The following is a 19,664-nucleotide window of genomic DNA, read 5'->3' on the forward strand; positions in this document are numbered from 1 at the left end:
GTTTCCTGTGTTAGAGGGGATCAGTGGGAGAGGAAAGGCAGGCAGCCATCCAACCACAAGTGTCCATGATGGTAAACCAGACACATTTTCTTTTGCAATATCCATATCAAAAAGACATGATGAGACTTTCTAGAGCAAGAATCTATGATGGGTGAGAATCAAAAGGATAAGTACTCTGCCTTAAACAGATTATGGGAGATTTTTTGTGTTTCCATTGATTATTTGACATCAGAGGGGAGTCATCTTCCAATAATACTGGTGTGCTTATGTACACAACTTTGAAATGCATTCCACTTACATGTGCTGTATATAGTAATTAACTTTCAGATTGAGACTAATCAGGCCTAAATTCCCAGCTTGGTATAGATGATACAATTCTATAAGAAGTGAAGAACTGACTTTTGTCCCTCTTCCGCTTTCACCCTGCATTTACTTCTTTCTTATACTGGTGTTTTCTGTTGTACACTTCAAAGCACCCCTTCTTTTTGCACTCACTTTCACATTGCTAGACATAATTAATGTTGTAAATCAGGTGGATATGTTGCATCAAAAAGCCCCAGCTTTCAATAAGGTTTTTGTTACAACTCTTAAGAATGACAGCAGCAACTGGTCTGTCTCGGTTACCAGGCTGAAATATATCTGCTGTTTTAACCACAATCACAGTGACTTCAGGCTGGCATTACAAAGTTATTTCTTTGACACACGTAACTTGAAATGTAAGCATTAATGGAAGAACAAAGATCTTACCTGTGAAAGTAGAGCATGTGTTCACTGCAGCAAGGTACCAAGAGACATTCGTCTCAATCCAAATTCACATCAGTAGGCATGTATAAGAAAATATTTGAGTTGGAGATTCTGATTCTTCTAAGAAAATACTGAATTTTGAGTGGCTGCACACCTGCATTAGAAATTCACTTTAGATGACACACTTCATATGCAGTGTTATTTGTCTAACTGCACTGTGTTTACTGCAGGTGTGACAATTACCTTGGCATTCATTGGGGTGTTTTTCTAATAAATACTTTTAAAATTTACTAGGAGCCATACATGGAAGGGGTGAATCCATTCATCAAGAGCAACAAACATCGCATGATCATGTTCTTGGATGAACTGGGGGTAAGTGGATAAGATCTTTAGTGGAAGTTATACAGCAACACTATTTTTTCCACACCTCTTATCAATTAGTCAGAAATGCATTGGCACACACACAGTTTTGAGTGCTTGTAACCGAATACACTTTTCTTAAGCAAATAAATATCTTTTAAAATAAATTTTAAACCAAAAATTCTTATATATAGCTTGTCCTATGGTTTTGACCAGAGATGGAAATTATACTTCTGCTTTAAAAAATGCAGGTTGAACTTCAGTGTGCATTACCAGATGTATCACTGCATCCGTTGTAGATATTGTAGTCTGAAAGTGAACTTCAGTTTACAGCCTTCTTTTACACTGTTACTGTTTTGTGTATGACAGCTGTAGCAGGAGTTACATCCTCACGTTATACATGACTGGTTTTAAACCAAAACTTCATTTTGAAAACCCAGATGAAAAAAATGAGTTGATCTTACTGAACTGATCCCTTAAAAGTCACCTGCAAGACATCTTGGGGTATTTTGATAAGATATAAAATACTCAAATACAAAAAGTAAAAATGAGTGTATTTGGGTAGGTTGCTATATGTCACCTTTTTCTGGTTAAATTGCAACTTCTGCCTATTATGATAGGTCAGTTTCCTTTAAATGACAGGTTTTGCACGAAGGCTCTGAAATCTGATGGTTTGAAAACACGTGCTGGATTAATCTGCTGGTTTAATTACAACATTATTGTTTTATGACCGGTTTAACGAATTGCAGATTTTGCTAGTTTTTTTGTTGCTGCTATTCTCTCAATTTAGACTGGGGGAAAAAGCAGCTGATGGATGGAGAAGTGGAGACCTCATAGCAGCGTTCCAATATCCAAAGGGGGCCTACAAGGGTGCTGGAGAGGGACTTTTCATCAGGGACTGTAGCGATAGGACAAGGAGTAACAGGTTCAAACTAAAACAGGGGAAGTTCAGGTTAGATACAAAGAAGTTCTTCCCTGTGAGGGTGTACTGTATGATTCTGTGATCCACCCTCGTTTAAGGGAAGGCTGTGAATCGCTGTATGTGGTCAGCTCGGTGGTGGTCTAGTAATGCCAGATCTTCTAGTAAGAGCCCTTCTAGCAGGAGCAGAAACTGATGTGCACATTATTCATAGAAGAAAGATGGAGACACAGCTGGAGAGACTAACATCACAGTAGGTGTTTGTGGTGCACAACATCAGCAGCAGAGCTGTGGAGCTGTAACTTACCCATGCACGCCCTAAATCTCCTCTTTGCCTTTTGCTGTTGAAGAACGTTCCTGAGCTTCCAGACACTACCGAACACTCAAGGACTGACCTGTCTCGTGACCTGGCAGCCTTGCATGAGATCTGCGTGGCACACTCGGATGAGCTCCGGACACTCAGTAACGAGCGAGGTGTGATGCAGGTAAGTAGCAGTGTCTGACAAATGAGTCACGGCGGGTACAGACAGCGTGTCCAGAGCTACTCCATAGTGCCAGGACTCTTCTGTAGTGTCACTTGGACTTGACAAATGTTTCGAAACTTGTGCCTTTCACCAGGAGGTTGTTAGTTGTGAAGGTAGACGCTTAGTCCATAGTTTTGTTTCTTCATGCAGCAAAACCAAAGAGGGTTTGTTTTTAGTTTCCAGAGGAAGTTTTAGTTTCTACAGGAAGCCTAAACCCACAAAACTACTGTCTCCTGACAGGTTCTCTGGGTCGTTTGTTTTCAGATCTTTTTTTTCCCACTTGGGAACCAAACTTACTTTGGTTAGCTTTCTACAGATACATCATTTCTGATTCCTACCTTTCCAGTACACTTGTTAACAAACCTGGCAAGCGTTTCTCACAAGTGTTAGGAGGACACTATCTTAGCCATAAAGCAGCCAACAGGTCTGTGAATGGAAAGACAAGAATTGGCAACGCTGTTTTTTTTGAAGGTAATGTCTTACTGACTTTCAAATTGGCTGTTTCCTTTTTTTATAATTGTTTTTTCTTGCCCAGAGAAGCTGTGGCTGCCCCATCCCTGGCCGTGTTCAAAGCTGTGTTGGACAGGGCTTGGAGCAACCTGCTCCAGTGGAAGGGGTCCCTGCCCGGGGCAGGGGTTGGGACTGGAGGGCAGAGGCTTGGAACTGGATGAGCTTTGAAGTCCCTTCCAACCCAAACCAGTCTGTGATTTAAACTCCTTAGCAGCAGGTCTGATAGGCTAATGTTGAAGACATTTCTCCAGCACATGACTCTTCTGTCTCCAGTAGCTAACATACGGTTTTATTGACTCTCTTTCCACATGCAGCACGTGCTGAAGAAGCTTTTGGCTATTACCGAACTGCTTCAACAAAAACAGAATCAGTATTGCGTGTCTAACAACATCAGGTAGCAGCCCTCTACCTGAATTCTGCATGGATCCAGCATGTCCAACATGGCGACTCACACCAGTATCACTTTCTTCTTGCTCTTGCCAAAAACAGCACACCCTGTCACATTCCCAGTGATGTGTGAACTATGCAAAAAGAAAAACAAAGATTCTGTTGGTGAATGACAGTACCAGCAGCTTTTTTAAGCTATCTGTGCAGGACATTTGCACTTTTTGGGGTTTTTTTTTTTTTGTTATTTTTTCCATTTGGAAACAGTTTTCACAATCTCTGAGCCTTGGTGTACAGTTCACCTTCTGCAATGAAAATGCTGTGACTGTGTCTTGAACTTTGAAAATCACTTTCAGCACCTCTGATTGCCAAAGTTTCGTTGTCTTGTTGGAAAAGGATCGCCAACTGACATGAAGTGTATTGCTTTGACAGCCACATATAACTGGATAACATTTCTTACTGTAATTTCTGACTGGTTACAATAATTGAGACTTTTGACTGTTTCAAACCACTTTAACTTGTATTTACAGTTTCCAGAATTTGATGTTATGATAGGAACAATCTTTACTGTACACTTTTTATACCATGCTGTTTCTCTTGCTGGAATCATGTCGAAAGAGAATATGCAGAATGGGTCTTGTCAGCTTTATTTTTCTGATGTGCCACTGATTCAGTCTGAATAGTTCTTCCACCAGGAACTGTATATCCAGATAAATCACAATGCTTTTGTAAAATGTTTACAACAGTAAATAATTTGAATTCACTAAGTTTATTGATCGTTGTATCAGACATGCATGCATTCATTAAACCATTTTATAAAATATGTATTGGTCAGTTTTTTGTGTGATAAAAGTCTAGCATAAATATTATTTTTATAAGTGAAAAGACAAGTTTTTTAAAATAAATCAAGCTGCAGATCAACTCTTGATGGAAACTGGCTGTAACTTTGGCTGCTGTGGAAATTTTTTACCATGCCTGCACACGATGCACTTTGAAATGCCCACGAGGTGTCCCTTCTTTAGTGTGAATCCTCCAATAGTGTTACCTTGTCCATGTGCCTTAATGTGTGCATCTCTCACAGGGCAAGAGAGACAATGTTAGATCAGTGTCGTGGATGGAGTCATGCACTTCCCTTACAGGACAGTGATATAAGGAGTGAGTTCAAGTTCAGTGGTAAATGTGACAGTGGTTTAACAATACTCAGTGGCAAGGTGCACTTTAAGTATTTACTGCACAGAGGACAAGGAAGCGTCAGGGAGATCCTCCTGTTGAGTCAGGAGGTGCAGAAAGGACCCCCCTGTATTCCAGACTCCTCCTTGGGAAGGAGTTGAAGTGTGGCTTAACCCAGACTTAGTTCCAGACTTGGTCAATGGTTTATGTTTAAAGGATTACATGTGCACAATCAATCTCTCCTGTCCCTTAGCTGAGGTTTTAATAGTTCCAGTGTGCTTATTCCTAATTCACTTGCTGAGCATCTGAAGCAGCAAGGAACCTCTTTACCTTGAACATTGACCCCAAAAGGTGCCTCTACTCAAGGAGAGATCCTGGCATGCTCAACAGGCCCTGGGCTGTCCACTGTGGCCATTTATGTTATGGAGTCCGTTTGTAATGGGCTCCATAACAAATGCAGTGAGATAACTTGATTCATAGTCACATTTTCATACCAGACGTATCCCAGCTGGTGTGTGCTCAACTCACTGCTGAGCCAGAGGTACAGCCCTGAACTATGGTGGTGGTTACTGTCTCTGGCTGGGTGCAACCACCATGACCAACACTGGTGGCTGTTGCTTAAGCAGAAGAAAGGAGCAAGCTGCCACTAACTGTTAAGATCCTAAAATAGGGGGTAAATTCTGGGGGTATTTCAGCATCAATTCATCATTTGTAACTCCTCTAGGCAGTGATACAGTCAGGAATAAAAGGATGCTGAGATTGACGTACAAGGCAGTTGTGTAACATGAACACAGTTGTTACACCTTCAGAACAACCGCAGTATCTCCTGCCTACAAGAACTGCTTTTTCCACTCTTAAGTCACGTAGGCTTTCTCTTTGGGTCTCTGCTGCAAGGTCACTGCATGTCCTCAGCCTGCAGCGGGCCTTTGTGAGGCTGCCCAAGTCCATGTGGTCCTGTAGCTGAGGGTTCCTGGTCTTCACACTTGGCAGAGAGGTAGTACAAGATCTAGGTGCTACTGAATTGTTTCTCAGATCATCCCATAAGGCCACGGCTTAACCTGTCACTGTCATTCGTGTAATAAACTGCACCTCAGAGGAAAGAAAAGGTAATTTAACAACCTTGTTGTCCCTGTGTACACCTCCCAGTTTGCAGCATATTCTGTGTGATGAAGTAGTGCATACTCTGGTCCCAGCCGGTTCAGAACCTCAGCACGTGACTTCAGCTGTGTTCAGTCACACTTCCTCCCGTGGATGACAAGAGTGTTATATGAAAGGTGCAAGACATCGTGGAATGAAGCTGTGATGGCTGCGTTCCTTCCCTCACCAGTCAGCCGGTAGCCCAGGTACAGAAGGATGTGTCAAAACCAGAGTGGCTGAATGCAGGTGGTAGGTTGTAGGCAGTGTAAAAATACAAACTGTGAGAACAGATTTGTCTGGCTATGTGCCCATTACATACACACTGACAAGAATGGAACTGGTAAACTCCCAATGCTACACTTACTTAGGTGTGGGGTTTGGAACTGTTTCATGTTCTAAAATGGGAGTACTAAAAGGAAATAGACTTTGCTGTAGATGTGGAAGACATCTAACTGCTTAGGAGGACTTCAAAAATACTCTTTTCAGTTACCATGAGGTAAGGTAAGCCACAGTAACCCCATCTAAGATCACAACTGTCAAGTCAGAGGTGTGTTTATGACTTCCCGTACTGGAAAGTATGTTGCTGCAATCTCTCAGTGCATGTAAGCGCTTCAAAGGTACCAAGTGTTAAAGATACAGCTGTATTCATTCAGCTGCTCCAACAACAGGCTTGGGAAGAGGGGAGCAGACCCTGCTCTAAAGCACAGATGGGCCTGTTGTCAGATCTGTCTCCTGGCTTGTGTTTATCCACCTCAATAAATGCCCAGTTGAAAATCAGCTACTGCCACGCTGAAGTCACCTCAAAACTGTTCCTAAACCAAAAATCTTCCGAAGTGTCAGATCCCTTAAAGCAAACAAGTCTTACAGCAAACAGGTCGAAGGAGGTGATCCTGCCTCTCTGCTCTCATGAGACCCCCCCTTAGAGTATTGTGTGCAGTTCTGGTGCCCTCAACACAAGAAGGACACAGAGCTGTTGGAACAGCTCCAGAGGAGGTCCATGAGGATGATAAGAGAGCTGGAGCCCCTCCCGTATGAAGACAGGCCGAGAAATCTGGGAGCTGTTGAGCCTGGAGAAGAGAAGCTGTGTGGAGACCTCATAGCAGCCTTCCAGTATCTGAAAGGGGCCTATAATGATGCTGGGGACGGACTCTCCATTAGGGACTGTAGTGGTAGGACAAGGGCTAACGGCTTCAAACTTAAACAGGGAAAGTTCAGGTTAGATCTTAGGCAGAAGTTCTTCCCTGTGAGGGTGCTGAGGCCCTGGCACAGGTTGCCCAGAGAAGCTGTGGCTGCCCCATCCCTGGCAGCATTCAAGGCCAGGTTGGACGGGGCTTGGAGCAACCTGGTCTAGTGGAAGGTGTCTGCCCATGGCAGGGGGCTGGAAATGGATGACCTTTAAGGTCCCTTCCAGCCCAAACCAGGCTGATTCTATGATTCTTACTACATGTGACCTTGAATAGATGAAGGTTTAATGGAATTAATTACTTTAGTGAATTAAAATGCTTTATTGCAGTTAAAAACCACCAGAATAAATACCTCATGAGAGAGAGTAAGGAATCTGTGGCAGACAGGTTCGCACAACACTTCAGTTTCTGCCGTGGTCAGATTCCATCTTTCTTCAAGGTTACACCGAGTCCACAAAATCATCATCAGTCCACTCTTCCTAATGGAAGGGAAAACAGCAACACCTTGAGCAATGTGTAAATTCAGTGTATTTTACACTACCGTTGGCCAGGCAGCATGTAAATGGAGGTGCACAGCACATGCTGCCACAGAATCTTCTACTAGAAGTTAAAGACCATTCAAGTAGCACAGGTGATTTCACAACTCTGAACTTTGCCTGCTATCAGTAACAGACTTGAACAGCAATGTCAGACTGATCTGAAGCATAGCACTTCCCCACATGACTTGGTAGACCTGCCAGTTTCTGTCAGGATGCTCCTGTTAGGCTGCTTGGCCCTGCTTGTCTTGCAGGCTCCTTTCTACTGCCACCCAGGTAGCAGCTGCCAGTCCTGGTTAACTGACAAAGCTAGCTCAAGCTGGAAATGAGGAGCCTGCACAGAAGCCACCCGATGAAACGCATGTTTGTGAAGATCCCCTTCAGATTCTCATAACATGCCTCACCTAAGGTCGTGGACAAGAACTGCTGAATGACACGAAAGGTATTTCCTTTCCTGAGACTCCCCACAATCTCAATTCCTGCTCAGACTTGCTCCCACTGCTAAATGGGAGTGCAGTTAAAAGTGTTGCTCTAAGTATGCCCTAATCTGTTGTGAGACTCCAATTAAGTTTTGATTCCTGGGTTAATTTAAAGTGTTTCCTGCATGCCTCTCCCAAGCAGTTCTATCCAGCATGCTCCAATGTCTTCTGTAGGGACTAAAACAGTAATAACAGTCAAGTAAATATATCAAGGGGAAGATTCTTCTTTTTTTAATATTTATTTTAGCTATTAACAGCTAATTCCAGAACACAGGACTGAAAGCGTCCTGGAACTACACCCTACTTCTTGCTTCTGCTATGGTCTTTATGCCCAGGATTTAATACCTAATAGAAACATTCCATTAACAAAAAAAGGACTAAAAAAATATTTTAACTAGTGGCAATGAAGCCCTTTAAACTTAAAGCTAGTTATCACAGATTGGTTTGGGTTAGAAAGGACCTTAAAGCTCACCCTGTTCCAACTGCCTGCCATAGGCAGACACCTTCCACTTGAGCAGGTTGCTCCAAACCCCGTCCAACCTGGCCTTGAGCACTGCCAGGGATGGGGCAGCCACAGCTTCTCTGGGCAACCTGTGCCAGGGCCTCAGCACCCTCACAGGGAAGAAAAATCCATGCCTACTCTTTAAAATCACAGGGATAGAACCACTTTAGCAGCTGCCCATTTCAGCATCTGTACGAAGTTTAGCTCATGCTTCATGAAGGACAACAATGTAGAGATTTTCACAAGAGCTCGTATTTCAGCCTCTTCCTAGTATCTGGTGGGGTTTATGGCTTCACCACTTTTATGGCAGCTGAGTCAGCCATGCTCAACTGCTAGCCTGTGTGTTTCTTCTATCATTTCAAATTGATAAGCTTTCCATACCAGTTACAGCCTTGACATCGATATCAACTTCAGCTGTAAACAATTAAATCAAGAAACAAAATCTTACAAATAGATTAGAACTGATTGTTCACTTGCATACCACAGCCTAATTAGTTAAAGAAATACATACATCATTATTATCAGCTAACTACAGCATTAGTGAAGTCTCAAGGCTTAAGCAGTTCACAGACACTACAAGCTTTCAAAAGTTAAGCACGCTTTCTCCTTTATGTCGTGGCCAGCCCACATCTGCTCTTGTATATGACAGTTACTCAGAAATGAAATTATACAAGTTCAAACCCTTCGCAGTTCAGATACATAAATGTTTAAAAATCCTAAGTTTCAGGATCTGTTAACACAGTGCAAGAGTTTATCATGAAGTGCTGTAGGCGAATTTATCAAACCAGTTTATTTCTTTGAAAAAAGGATTGTGAATGTATGTTTATTAAAAAAAAACCCCAATACAACAATAACAAAACACACCAACAAACAAAAATACAAAGTGCTTCAAGCTGTAGCAGCATAACTAGAATAAGTCAACCTTTAAATTAAACTGGGCAGGGAAGAAGCAAGTCTCCAGAGCTCAGCAGAATCTGTTCTCTCAGTCCTTTTGTCAGAGATTGAAAAGTTACGGAAGTGAAAATAGACATCCTGTATTTTATGTTAACAGACAGCTCTCTTCAGCTGTTAGCAAGTTTTTCTAAATGCCATACGTAAAGTGTCCTAGACCATCAAGATGGACAACATCTTCAGTATCAAGAGAAGTCCAGTTAAAAACAGTTCTTCACAAAGCTCCACCAGAATGCATTCTCTAGAGCTTCCAGTCAATGCTACAAATGAAAGCTCTGAAAAGTGTTCAGGTTAGCTCTGAAGGATTAATTCTGCTTTCATCTGTTGAGCCGCTCTCCTCAGTCTATCTCCACCTTATTTATATTTGTTCTTATAACCTGGGGTACTATTTACCCAGCTGTAATTTATGCAAGCATTGATAGCAAATTGGCTGACGTAGAAATTCAGTCCAGCAGCTGACTTCTGCATTGTGCAAGAAGCCAAATAAAGCATTGAAAACAGTTTCAGAAATACTGGCCAGCAAAATAAAAAAAAGCAACACACAAAACTTCCTTAAAAAAGCCTCCTTTGGCTTTATTCCAGCATATATTCATTTATTTCGCCCATAATTGAGTTTCCACCTGTAAAGCTGGAATTTCCCCACAAGTGTTCAGTTCCTGGCTTTCCAAAAACTCCTTTCATCGCAGCACTCCAAACCTCAGTTTCACAGCTATTCCCCCTCACTGGCATCATGGGAGTTTCACCTGCTGGAAGTACAAAGCTTGATGTTGTTCTGTGGTTTGTTAAAATGCTTTCGAAGTACAGAAAACAGCAGGAAGGATGGCCTGCATGTTCCCTCTCCTCCCTAGTTATTTATTTAAGAACCGTCCTAAGCACAGGATGGTATTCTGTCTGAACAACACATAAAAGAATATTAATGGATATAGAAGTTTGGCTCAGTAGCTGTGTTGCTTTTGTCATATCAGTTAAGCGTGGGAAAAAAGTACAATTTTTTTACTGACCTCGTCCATTTTAGGTTTCTTTGCAACATATTCATCATCTTCATAACCTTTCCTCTTCTTCCTAACCCCCAAGCAGAAAAAATTTTTATAAGTAAGTCAAAGTCTCCTTATCTGGCCACAAAATTAAGATTATGGACCTATCTGTAACATAAAAACCCTCCAAAGATTCTAGCAGCCTGCTAGAAGTTCACACTGGGCACTAACGTGAAAAGGACACAAAAGAAAATCAGGAAGTCCTTGCCATCATCATAAGTCTTAAGGAAACATTAACCCTTTAGACAATTCTTGTTTTAACCATGTGATTTTAAAGCCCTTGATTCTCATTATCTATGATGTCAAGTGGGCAGACCTTAGAAGCCACCAGGGTTTCAAATTCTGTTACAAAATAATCAGTATTGGAGCTTGCAAATTATTTTGTGTAAATCAGCACAAAAGAAGTATTTTATGTATTATTGGAAGCATTGCTTTTGAGTCTTGGTTCTCAGCTTCCAGTAGACACTTTCACACACTAAGCATGTCAACAGACATCCTGGTGTGTGTATTTAGATGCTTTCATTCTCAACCACTCACACAGAGAAAATTAATGTTTCTATAACAATAAAAAAGGCAGAAGTTTAACATCAAAGAATAAGTATTTACTTACGAGTTTGTATTAAGTAGAAGATCCAAGCTGTGACATTTCTCCAATTTCTGTTTTAGAGCAGCAACCTCTTCAGACTTTGGCAGCTCATATTTCCTTATAAGATTGTTCATGCCTACAATGGCAACAACACAGCTCTAAGCACATTAAATAATTTCTGCTCTACCTTGTTGTACAGGGTTTGTGTAGAAAGGTTTTGGCAGTGGGGGGCTACAGGAGTGGCTTCTGTGAGAAGCTACTGAAAGCTTCCTGTGCCCGATGAAGCAAATGCAGCCAGCTACAAGAGAGGCCATGGCTGAGCCCATCAGCAACGGTGGCAGTACCTCTGGGAGAACACAGTTACACAGGAGAAAAAAACCTGCACAACTGCAGCTGGAAAAGAGCCATGAGAATATGTGAGAGCAGCAGCCCTGCAGACCCCCAGGTCAGTGCAGAAGGTGGGAAGAGCTGCTCCAGGAGCTGTAGCAGAGGTTCCCCTGCAGTCCGTGGTGCAGATCATGGTGAGGTAGGATAGGCTCCTGCAGCCCAAGGAGGACCCCACTGTAAGGTTTTGAAAGCATCATATGTAGCTTTTAAAACAGAGTCAAAAGACAGTATAGGCAACATGCAACATATTACAAACAGCTGACACAGAAAGCTCACAAAGTAAAAACCTTATGTTTGTCAAAGCAAGCATCACACATTCAAAGTACTAACTTCCCCTAAACTGCTTGCTTACAGAACTTCCCATCCTACGCAGCACTGGAACTTCATAACATCAAAGAGACTTAACTATCATCTTACTCTGAGTATTAGTTTTAAATAACACCAAAGTACAGCAGAAGCAGAGCACAAGAACTATACTGAAACAAGTCATTAGCATCGTTGATCCTGGATTCCCTCAAGGTAAATTATAACAACGTAGAGTTCATGTTTCCCTGCTAACAAGCTTCAAGAAAGCATAGGTATTTTTCACATTCAGCATTGTACCTCCTTCTCGAGAAGATTGCTTTCAGTTTTGTTAAGAATGAAAATTAAATTTACAACTACCCTGCAAGAAACAAGATTTTTTAACCCTATTAACATTTCTCTATTAAACTAATCATACACAGATACTACACAATTTCCTTCCAGCAATCATACGTTTACAGAAGAGCTGCCTTTGGGCTGAAGCTACCTCCCAGAATAATGCAAGTGAAGAGTAAGTGATCTCAGCGCTTCCTTTGCATCTCAGCAATGGAAACCTGAAGACTGAATTTGTTAGCAGGAAGAGAAAGGGAAGAGCATCTTAAGTTTTCTAAATTTCATTTAAATTTATTTGTAGATCCTAGTGATTTGTATGGTGCATTCTCTACTACAGTCAGCTTAATCAAAGGACTGCATTTTTAATGCTATCACCCTGCCATTTTAAATGAGTGCATTAAATAACTATTTGCTTACTGGAAATGTTGTATCCCAGCCTTTTAATTTAATTTAGAAAAGGTAATAATCAGTATACTACATTCCCCATTATCTTAGCTAAACCATGCTGGCATTCCTATTATTTTTATCTATATATTTCTCACACTAGCAAACCTAAACACCTTTTGAAACATCTTTACTGCTACAAAACAGAAGTGAAATATAAATCGTGGCATATCACTTAACACTTACTACTTAGCTTAGAAATGATACCCTCTGGTGGTAGAAGTAGTTATGTGCAGGCTTTTTAATTTTTAAGACATAGTGACTGAAAAAGAGTCATTTCATCCCGACTTACAAAACCCATCACCTAGTTCCCAAAACAAAGTTCTCACTTGTTAGCCAGCTGTGAGCACTTAACTGTCTATAGCACTTATGTTCTCAGAAAAATCAGGCCCTTTGCCTTTCAGTTTCATTTGTTCATATCACTGGAAAGCCTCAGTATTTTCTCCCCTTGCATCCACAAGCCACGTAGTTCATTCTACTCCCATGCTTATCTTACACATGCCCCAAGGTAAAGAAAATCCCTTGAAGCACAACTTTCTGCTTAAAGTTTTTGTTGTTTGTTAAAAGCTGTTTTCCCTCCTTTAGGGATATTGTTTATCACATTTTTCCAATGTTTACTTACATTTCATGCCATCTAGTAGCTTGGCTAAGGTTGTTCTGTCTTCTTTCAGCATAAGACTTTCTGATAAATAACTGCAAAAACAAATGGAAGAGTAGTCCTTATATTAAAGTGTTATAATTATTTGTACCAGCTAACACCAGTTAATAAAATGTGTATTATTCATTACTTACATCTGCTAGAGCTTCATGATTACACTTAGCAAGAACACTTTGGTTATGTAACTGCTATAAAATGGTAAAAAAGCAAATCTGTAATTTGCAACATTCTTCTTCTGTAAGAACATGAAGAAAGTACTCCCCTGCCACGTATGGAATTGGATTTGAGCCTCACCGTGTTAAGTCAACTTACATTAAAGATTCTGTCAAGTGTTTTGCTACCATCATAGTATTGCATAGTATGATTTCTGAAAAGCAAACAGTACAGAAGTAGAGAAGTGTTCAGAGAGACCAACAGACAGCAAAGTTTTCAAAATGAAACAACTTCTTTTGGCAGCTGAAAGCAAAGGCTCAAAGCTGTCTTTTAAGAGTCTGTGCACCCTTTCCTCTTCCCTCAGAGATTCAAACTTCCTTTTAGTAGGAACGTTAATACATACGCATACCACCCGAGTAAAACACCAAAACACATAAGCAACAATCCCCAACAAGACCTGCAACAAGTGAGTGGTTTTATCCCTTCCCAGGGAATGCACTTACGGATAAATTAAATAAATTCAAAGACTCCAAAGTGAATCGACCTGTTCAGTCTGTTTTAACTTCAAACTTACTTCACTACTGACATTATCAGCTGTATCAGTTGCAACTCCCAGATGGATGCACCAGCCACCACAAAGCTGATAGCTGCTCTCTTAACACCAGTGCTCTTGTAGAGCTCAAATTTAAGAGTATTATTTAACCTTGTGCTAATACCAGAACTGAAGATTAATTGAAGCCACCTATCAGCCAGAGCACCTATCTTTTCCTGAAGCCTTCACTTTTTCAAAACTGAACTATACGCTGGAGATCATGGCAGCAACAGGTTTTCAAATCTTGCATGCTTTGTCCCACCTCTGCAGCTGTAGCTACCCACAGGTCCACAACACCTGAGCTGCAGCATTAGCTTCTCTCATACCCAGCATGTCAAACACATAAAACAATAAATGACAAGGTTATAGCAACAGTATTGTCCAGACAGGTGACAAAGACTTGAGTTCTTCACAAATATGCAAAGAAAAAAGTTCACATACCTCAACTCACACACTATCTACAAATTATTATGGTTCTTTTTGTAGGCATGCTTTTCTGAATTTTGGCACAAATAGTATGGAATATACGTTTAGGAATGAGATCCAACAAGTTTCAAGTCACAGTAAAGACCTGAATGTTTTTACACTATTCCAAGAGGACACTTAACTCTGCAGACACTCCTACACTGTCTTGTTCTTTCAGAACTACAGAGATTTGAGATTCATTTACAGCAGATGGAGGTAAAGTATCTTTAAAAAGAACTGTTTGCATTTTGCATCAGCCCTTGTTGCCTGCAGTCATTACACTTTACAAATTGCTCACACGGAGCATTATATGATTAAAACACTCCAGCTACAGCTACTTACAGCAACTACCTCAGCTGTTCTTCTGAAAGGAGTATGTTTTGTCCTTAAAAGGAAAGAAACTAAACAAAACATGCATTTCAGTTACGATATCGAAGTGTTTGACAATGCCTTTGAAAACACCAGTGGCTCAACCAAAGAAAGGAAGAAGGAATTGATGTAAAACAGCACTTACATGCTGTTTTAAAGGGACTGACACCATTTAGTCCATTTCCATTGAAACTGAACACTGTACCAGTGAAATACAACACCCAGTTTCTACATACCTAGTAGCTGTCAGTTCATTGTAATTTCATTTGACTGCAACCTAAGACACCTTAAAAGTCTAAGGTTTTTTGTCTTTTAGTGATTCCTTAAGTGTTTCCGCTCTGTTTCCACTGTGTTTCTGCATTCTTCACTTTAACCTTCAAAATGAGTCTGAAAACCCTGTGCTGTTCTAATTAGGGCAAAGTCATCCATTTGGTACATTTTTTTCCTTTCTTCCAAATTTAAAACCATACACCAGCTATTGCATTTGTCATCTACTTTTTGAAAATGAAGGGCAAAAACCCAAACAAAACCCAAAAAAAAACCCCACCCCACCCCACCCCCCAAAAAAAACCAAACAAAACCAACCAACCAACCAAAAAAAACCACAAAACCAACCAAAACCAGCACTGCTTCAGTTTTGGAACATATTTAAAGAAATAGCAGAGTCTGTAAATACATACTTGTACTACTTAAGAATGTCTACAATCCAACTATTTCATACAGGAAGCAAAAATCATACCTATAATAAAAAAAAAAAAGAAAAGACTACCTTTCCATATTAATTCCTGCTCTTGAACCACTAGACAATATAGCAGCAAGAGCTATCTGTGAGGGACTGAAAAGCAGGTATGCATCCGTCAGAGCCACTCGACTGAGGAAGTCATCAGCTGTTTTCCTCAGAACTTCAGGATTCTCCAGCACTGGATAGCGAGTCTGAAAAGGAAGCATTCAGGAAAGTAAGTAGGTGTTCCTTGCCTCCTCTTTCATGAGCTCAGACCACACAATTCAACAGTACTTTGTAAAGCTAGAAAGTAGCAGACCATCTTCTTATGCCAAAAATAAAGTGCTTACAACCACAACTAAACCGACTTCCTCCCAGATATCTGCCTATCACTTTAGAAACTAAATGATTTACAATCACAGGCACAAAGAGAAATAAAGTTCTTTAACACAATCCATGACAGATTTGTATTAAGTCAGTATATTGGGGCATTTGGCACATAAAACAATACTACCTTTAGGTCGATTAGAAATCCCTCAAATGGCCTGTATGAATTGTGGACGATAAGATGGAAGTTCAGTTGCTGAATAAGCAGTAGCTCGTATTCCAGTATTTGTTCAAGAGCTTTTTCCTGTCCAGCAGGGCTTTCTCTAAGGTTACCAACAAACTGTGCGCTGGACACATTAAATTCATCCACTTTACAGGCCAAAAATGCACATGTCAGCCTTGAGGAGAGAAAAAAGGCAAAAAATTGACATATGTAGCATCCACCTTCTTATCAAGAGTCCTGTCCAGAAACTTTTTATCTTCAAAATACCGTATTCTAAACACAAAAAACTTCCAAATGGAAATTGGAAGTGACCATACTTTGCCTTTACTTGTATTTAAGCTCTCAGATGTCTTTTCTCTTTTTTTTTCATTTTTTCAGGTCTTTACAGATACAAAGATTATACTTCCAGTATTCTGCTTGACAAGATGCGTTGATAACTCACATTATTATCCGAGGATGATACTCCATCACCGAGTTATTGAGGTAAAAACGTTTGAAATACATGCAAGCTGTTCCCTAGATTCAAAAAACAAGGGAGGGAAAAGTAAGTATAGAAGCAAAAATAGATTAAGAAAAAAAGAAAAATAAATTAAAAACAAATCATGAAATAAAAGAGGCATGTTTGAATACATACTACAGACATACAGGATACACTAAGGCCATTTGAAAGTCTATTTATGCTCAAAAAGCCTGTAATATCTTTATGAGAAAAAAAGTGAAACTTAAACAAAATTTAAAAATCAAAGACTGAAAAAACTATTCTGAAAATTTTGAGTAGTCCCAGACAAGACATCTGACTTTTTAGATCAGTAAGTTTCCCAATGCGTTTAACAATTATGCTTCTCTGTGTGTCTACAAGTACTGCAGCGAATACCAAATTTCCATGCTTGTCTGAATGCCATCAGCATGAAAGCAGATGTTTTTGGTAACCATTACTTGGCAGGTCTTATCCAGCACATATACTCTAACAAGGGTGTCCTGGTTTCAGCTGTTAACAGTCGTTTTTTTCTCCTTCCTAAGTAGCTGGTGCAGTGCTGTGTTTTGGCTTTAATCTGAGAACAACACTAATAACACACTGATGTTTTACTTGCTGCTCAGTAATGTTTACTCCAACGAAGGACTTTTCAGTCTCATGCTCTACAGAGAGGAGGGGCACGAGAAGCCAGGAGGAAGCAGAGACAGGACACCTGACCCAAACTAGCCAAAGGGGTATTCCACCACAGCACGTCATGCCCAGTATATAAACTGGGGGGAGTCACCCAGAAGGTCATATCGCTGCTCAGGTCGGGCTGGGTATCAGTCAGCAGGTGGTGAGCAACTGTATTGTGTATCACTTGTGTTTATTTTTTTCTTTCCCTTTTAGTTTTATATTCTCTCCTCTCATTATTTCCCTTATATTACTAATAATAGTAGTGTTTTTGTATTATACCTTAGTTACTGGACTGTTCTTATCTCAACCCATGGGGTTTACATTCTTTTGATTCTCCTCCCCATCCTGCTGGAAGCCAGGGGGAAGAAAGGGAGGGAATAAGCGAGCGGTGACGTGGTTCCAAGTTATCGGCTGGGCTTAAACCACGGCAGTCCTTTATGGCACCCAGTGTGGGGCTCGAAGGGTTGAGATAACAACAGATCTCACCAGAGTGTGTCTAATCATATTTGAGATAAGCATTCAATGTTTCAGATTAATAGCCACTCATCACAATGTTGATTTATTGCCTCTGAGAGTTTCAGCATGTCGTACCTTACTTACAGCCAGTATTTGCTGGTTTAATGTTTATCAGCTCTGGCACCAGGGCTAAGGTTCTCATTTCATTGTACATTATGATAATGGCTTGTGATACAGTAGAATTATTGATCATGAAACTGATCTGGTATGCACTGTCAGCATGGCAATCACCTCTATACTTTGGGAGGCATGTAATTACACCTCTTTCTTTCGCCCCTTGGAGGGCCAAACTATGAAGGAGACATCCTCCCACACCTTCCACCCTCCCACCAGGCAGCACTTGAGAATTTTAAGGATTTTGAATATCTTTTGAGAACCAGCCTGCTCCTTTTGCTGGGAACCAGCATGTTGCTGCTTGTGGTTTAGGTCTTGTCTAAGATTAAATAATGATCTAAGCACACCACTAAGAGATCTTCCCCATGACTGGACAGTCATGACTTGCAGGATGTGTGGGATCCTATGAGCAAGCACCTAGGCCAGTGGCACCTTTGGAACATCACCCCTGAACAAGTGCAAAATCCAGAAAGACTAGTAAAACACTTTGAAAAAGCATGCTGTCATCCTGGCAATACCAGAGAGGCAAAACCACCACAACGTGCTTGGTCTATGCCTACAGAGCCCCACTCGACACTTTCCAATACCCTCAAGGGGAAATGGTCTCTGGATCTGACGGCAAAGCAACAGATACCTGACTACTCCATCCCTGACAATGAGCATAGCAGCTACTCCAACCCCAGCAACAAGCACAGGAGACAATCCAACAGAGCATGTAATGGCAGCCTACTGCTACCTTTCAAATGAGCCTTCAGACAAGACACTCTTCACCTCTGTTAATCACCATAGCTGCCAGAAAAAAACAGGACTGACAGGAGGCAATACAGATTATACATCATAATGGCTGGGTGACAAAAGCAGCATAACTTCCTTCCCTGCTTCAGCTATGAGTCTCCACTCTCTCCCTTCTGAAATGTGCTCAAGGTAAGTCATTCAAAGATATTTTCTCTTTCACTTTTCAACCTTCATAGATTAGTTTACTGCCAGTTGAGCTTGCTTTGTGGTCAGACAAGCACCAGTAGTGGAGAAACAACTGAGTGACTGTTAAACTTTGGGACTGCCTCCTTTAGCTACACCAAGGTCAGAAAACACTTAGAACTCATCCATCCAAGTATAACAGCCACCAGAAATGGATGAAGCTGAGAAACAAAAAAACCCCCATGTCCCTAAGAGACATGCTTTAGTGGTGCACTTGGCAGATCTGGGGTAAAGACTGCACTTGGTCTTAAAGGTCTTTTCCAACCTCGTTGATTCTATGATTCTGCAGGTAACACTGGTTTTGGAACGTCTGCACTGCCCTGAAAACAAAGCGAAAAAGCGGTCTGAAACACAGACTGCAGCAGTGGTAGACAAAAAAACCTGAAACATATCCGAAGAACAGACACACATACCACCACGGATCTCGGCATGTTGGGCTTGAAGACGGAGCAGAAGTCCAGCAGCCGCTTTTCGTAGTGCTTGCATATCGCCAGCTCCTCGTGGGGCTTCAGAAGCCGAGGGTCGTTCTGCGGGACCTTGAGGGGGAGCAAAGAGGAGTCTGCCTCAGGGGCTGCGCCTCTCCTCACCCCCCAGCTCCTCCCCTCAGAAGAGGCCGCAAGGCTGATGGCACCCCTCCCGCTGCCCTCTTCCTCTTCCCTCTCACCGCTCCCACTCCCACACCTTCCCAGTCGCCGCCGCCTTGCTGTGAAAGTTGCGGTTGGCCTCGTCCCGGCACCGCTCCAGCTCCTGCTCGCTGCGGAACGTCCAGTGCTTGCGCTGGGTGCTGCTGTGGTACATGGTGACGATGATGGCGATGGCGGCAGCGGCGCCCGCGCTTTACGGCATTCCGCCGTGTTCGGGGAGCTGCTGGGAGGTGTAGTTCGGCGGGAGGGCGGTGGGGGGAGGTGAGG

At 41.5% G+C, this 19,664-nt stretch overlaps 2 protein-coding genes across 2 annotated transcripts; one reads left to right on the forward strand and one right to left on the reverse strand.

Annotated features, from left to right (window-relative positions):
- The first annotated feature begins 1,042 nt into the window (after nt 1-1,042).
- LOC104402079 (ras GTPase-activating protein 1-like) lies at nt 1,043-4,256 on the forward strand. The gene is made up of 3 exons (XM_010009863.1): nt 1,043-1,116; nt 2,374-2,508; nt 3,372-4,256. The coding sequence occupies exons 1-3, from the start codon at nt 1,048-1,050 to the stop codon at nt 3,453-3,455; spliced, it is 288 nt and encodes a 95-aa protein (XP_010008165.1). The 5' UTR covers nt 1,043-1,047; the 3' UTR covers nt 3,456-4,256.
- A 3,116-nt stretch (nt 4,257-7,372) lies between these two features.
- On the reverse strand, nt 7,373-19,551 carry CCNH (cyclin H). The gene is made up of 9 exons (XM_010009874.1): nt 19,435-19,551; nt 19,167-19,289; nt 16,438-16,511; nt 15,960-16,170; nt 15,494-15,657; nt 13,110-13,180; nt 11,045-11,156; nt 10,402-10,462; nt 7,373-7,411 (listed from the first exon to the last, which is right to left on the reverse strand). Exons 1-9 carry the CDS (start codon nt 19,549-19,551, stop codon nt 7,373-7,375), a joined length of 972 nt encoding a protein of 323 aa, XP_010008176.1.
- Between the last annotated feature and the right edge of the window lie 113 nt (nt 19,552-19,664).

This window comes from Nestor notabilis, unplaced genomic scaffold (genome assembly GCF_000696875.1).
Source record: "Nestor notabilis isolate BGI_N333 unplaced genomic scaffold, ASM69687v1 scaffold1560, whole genome shotgun sequence".
In the NCBI taxonomy this organism is placed as follows: domain Eukaryota; kingdom Metazoa; phylum Chordata; class Aves; order Psittaciformes; family Psittacidae; genus Nestor; species Nestor notabilis.

Bases quoted from the DNA above. Each gene is read 5' to 3' on its own strand.
- LOC104402079 (XM_010009863.1), top strand. From the start codon at position 1,048: ATGGAAGGGGTGAATCCATTCATCAAGAGCAACAAACATCGCATGATC. The intron at 1,117-2,373 runs GTAAGTGGATAA...TTGCTGTTGAAG, and splicing joins TGTTCTTGGATGAACTGGGG to AACGTTCCTGAGCTTCCAGA. The intron at 2,509-3,371 runs GTAAGTAGCAGT...TTCCACATGCAG, and splicing joins ACGAGCGAGGTGTGATGCAG to CACGTGCTGAAGAAGCTTTT.
- CCNH (XM_010009874.1), bottom strand. From the start codon at position 19,551: ATGTACCACAGCAGCACCCAGCGCAAGCACTGGACGTTCCGCAGCGAG. The intron at 15,658-15,959 runs GTAGTATTGTTT...CTTCCTTTTCAG, and splicing joins GATTTCTAATCGACCTAAAG to ACTCGCTATCCAGTGCTGGA. The intron at 10,463-11,044 runs GTAAGTAAATAC...CTTGGGGGTTAG, and splicing joins CTTCTACTTAATACAAACTC to GAAGAAGAGGAAAGGTTATG.